This window comes from Seriola lalandi, unplaced genomic scaffold (assembly GCF_002814215.2).
Source record: "Seriola lalandi dorsalis isolate HSWRI2012SDOR001 ecotype SW California unplaced genomic scaffold, Sedor1 jcf7180002054482, whole genome shotgun sequence".
Classification (NCBI taxonomy): Eukaryota; Metazoa; Chordata; class Actinopteri; order Carangiformes; family Carangidae; genus Seriola; species Seriola lalandi.
Genome location: NW_019525035.1, coordinates 392,304 through 395,480, shown reverse-complemented (window position 1 = coordinate 395,480; position 3,177 = coordinate 392,304). Strand labels below are relative to the sequence as shown.

Below are 3,177 nucleotides of genomic sequence, written 5' to 3'. Positions count from 1 at the left end.
CCCACTCTGTTCCCGGCTGTGTGGCTGTTCAGCCCTGAAGCTCTTTGTTTGACTTTTTCCCTTTTCTCTCTCCTCCTAATACTGCACAGGGCTTTGTCTGTCAAGAGCCTCATAAATTAATGTTGCGTCACATACATTTTCTTTTTCTTCTTGGCATCACACACAGTAATAATCTTTCTGAAAATGATGAACGCTATGTTTCCACACTGTTGAACTGAGCCTGAACCTGAGCAGCAGCAGTTATCTTGAGTACCGCCTTTAGTTGTTCTGTGAAATGCCGACAGACATCGTCAGGATTCACTGACAAGACTCCTCGTCAGGGTTTTTTCAAACTAATCCACTCAGATGAGATTACCTCAAAACAATTAGTGGATGGTGGCCATGTTTTGTTCGGAAAAATAATCGTCTGCACTGATCCCGCTCACTGTGAGGATACACCAGAAAAGGAAACTGGAAATGTCACTTTCAGTTAGACGGTGCTTCTGAAAGGTTGTGGACTCACAGAGACTAATTCAAAGAAAGCAGCAGATATCTCACAGCCATGTCAACAAACTGTTGACAGAATAGCTAAAAATGCGTCATCACTGACATTAAAATCAGAATGAAATCCAATAACAACACTTATACAATCAATTCAGCTCATTTTGTAGAAGATATACAATGCTTTCATTCCACCTCGCCGTTCTGTATAGTGCATCGTTGTTCCACCTTTAAAGCTCCTCCTGAGAGAGCCTGAGAGAGGAGATGTAAAACTACACTGAGATGGTTTTAAATATATCTTCTTATGGATCAACATTTCAAAATAAAATATGGAGCTTTAAGCTGTTAGTGGAGTTCGTCACAGAGCTGGATCGATGTATGTGCAGGACCAAAATGGCGGGAAAGGACGTCGACGCTGTTCTGTTGAATATCACGCCTCTGATTCATGAACGCTAGCATGCTATGCTATCTAAAAATCACACACCTGCTTGGTTTGGTTCAATATGGTGGGATCTCTGTTTAAAAGAGGCTCTTTGAAGCACTTTATTTTTTCTGAAACCAACTACTGCAGATCAGCCACATGCAACAAGCATCACTTTGACATTGAGAAAGTTTGTGTTAGCGCTGCTCAGTGCTGCTTTGTGCAGGTAGTGTATCTCTTTGTAAACGAAGATGAACTTTTATACTGGGGAGCACTGAGTTCCCAGGTCCATTAAACATACAGTCCAACACACCCTCCCACTCCTGCTGTTGAATTGACTTAGCAGGTCCATTCCTTTCATCTCCTGTCTTTAATGATCTGCAGCTCAGACAGTCTGTGTTTAATTGATTTAACCGGCTTCACTTGCTGATCCCTTTCTCTCAGGTGGAGACGGCTGCTGGAAACACACTCATTCAAAATCACTGCTTTTTGAAAAATAAACGAGTCTGCATGTCTCTCTGTCGGTGCTCCTCCCCAGGCAAAGGAGACCTGATTGGCTCGGACTACCTGACGAAGGAGCAGGTGATCAAGACCAACGCCAACGTCAAGGCCCTGACCTACTGCGACCTGCAGTACATAAGCCTGAAGGGCCTGCGCGAGGTCCTCCGGCTCTACCCCGAGTACGCCCAGAAGTTCATCAGCGAGATCCAACACGACCTCACGTACAACCTGCGGGAGGGCCACGGGGCCGATGTGAGTTTGTGTGTGTTCCCTCAAATTACCCCTTAAGGGAGCTGAAATGAATTCATCACAGGCTAGACTGCCCCCTTGTGGCCGTCAGACAGAAACAACATAACAGCCCTGACTTCATCCAAAACTGAGGATGAGGAACGGGTTTTGCAGGTGGCATGAAGACTGTGGTGAAGACTGTGTATTTATAAATGCACACAGACAAAGTGTACGCCATGAAACCCAGCAGATCAGTCGCACCGCAGCCTTGGAAGTGCAAACTGAAAATGAAATTTTGTAAGGCGATAACGTGTAGCCTGAGGAGACGCTCACCTGAGGAGGTTGTCTCGTGGATAGAGGCCTCGCCACCACTGCTTGAAATGCACACACACACACACACATCTGTGCACACATCACAATTTGACAAGTCGAGCCTTGAAGGGCTTTTTCTCAACCGCTGCCATCAAATACACAAACACAAAGCCCTGCACCTCTGGCTGGTGCAGCAGCAGCAGAGGGAGCAAAACACAGGGACAAGAATAACTCAGTGCTGCTGTTTGAAGCTGTCCTACTGCTAAAAATAGAGCAAGGGGGGAAGCACGGGCTCTCCCTGACTGGCTGCGTCCCCTGCAGCTGTTGCTAAGATTGGATCCTGCTCGATATAAATAGCCCAGCCAGTCGAGGAGAACAGGGAGGAGGAGGAGGAGGAGGAGGAGGAGAGAAGAAGGGGAGGGGGGGGCTCTATCTCATTTTCTTTTCTACTCTTCCTCACATAGGCTACCTCCTTTCCCACTGCAGTGCCATTTGTTTCTCTGGGGTTCAGCACGCTTACTGCAGAGTGAGAGCGAGGTGCGAATGTGTTCTCATGTCAGTGTGTGTGTGTGTGTGTGTGTGTGTGTGTTTGTGCTTGTGCTTGTGCGTGTGTGTGTGTGTGTGTTTGTGTGTGTGTGTGTGTGTCCAGATGCTCAGGCTGCGGCCCATACCTTGGGTCTGGGTTTCAGATGGCCATCCTGCTTATGCATGTAAAATCCTTCTGGTAGCAGCAGCAGGACACACGGCAGAGTGTGTTTGAATAGTGAGAGGAAACTGCTGCGACATAGAAAAATACAGCACCTGTCTGCTCACTAGACAAATACGTCAAGAGGCAATCTCAGAGGATGGAGGGTGAATGGTAATGTTCATGGCAACAAAGAGGAGACGTGTGTGGAGGCTTAAACTGAACGGCAGGAGAGGATGATATGGAAGGAGGAAGGGAAGATGAGAAAGTGATGGTTGTATTTCCATCGTGCGTCCCTGCTGAGTTACAGGCTGCAGACTGACTCTCGTGACCCTGGAGCCTTGGGCAAAACAAAGCAGTGTGTACGAGTAACCAGTGGAGTGGGGAGATCACAGGATGTTCTGCACCCTCGTGTTTTTCAATCTCTGCACCAGAAACATGACGAGGACGAACAATCTATCTCCACAAACATGCGGAGACAAACTCACACACACACACATGCTCTGCTCACACTGCTGCGCCAACGATCACACACACACACACACACACA

At 47.4% G+C, this 3,177-nt stretch overlaps 1 protein-coding gene across 1 annotated transcript in view; it reads left to right on the top strand.

The window, feature by feature from the left end:
- The window catches only part of kcnh3 (potassium voltage-gated channel, subfamily H (eag-related), member 3), a 125,537-nt gene that overhangs the window by 106,914 nt on the left and 15,446 nt on the right, over positions 1-3,177 (top strand). Inside the window, 1 exon segment of the mRNA XM_087175677.1 lies at positions 1,440-1,654. Within this exon segment, the coding sequence (XP_087031803.1) occupies positions 1,440-1,654 (215 nt within the window).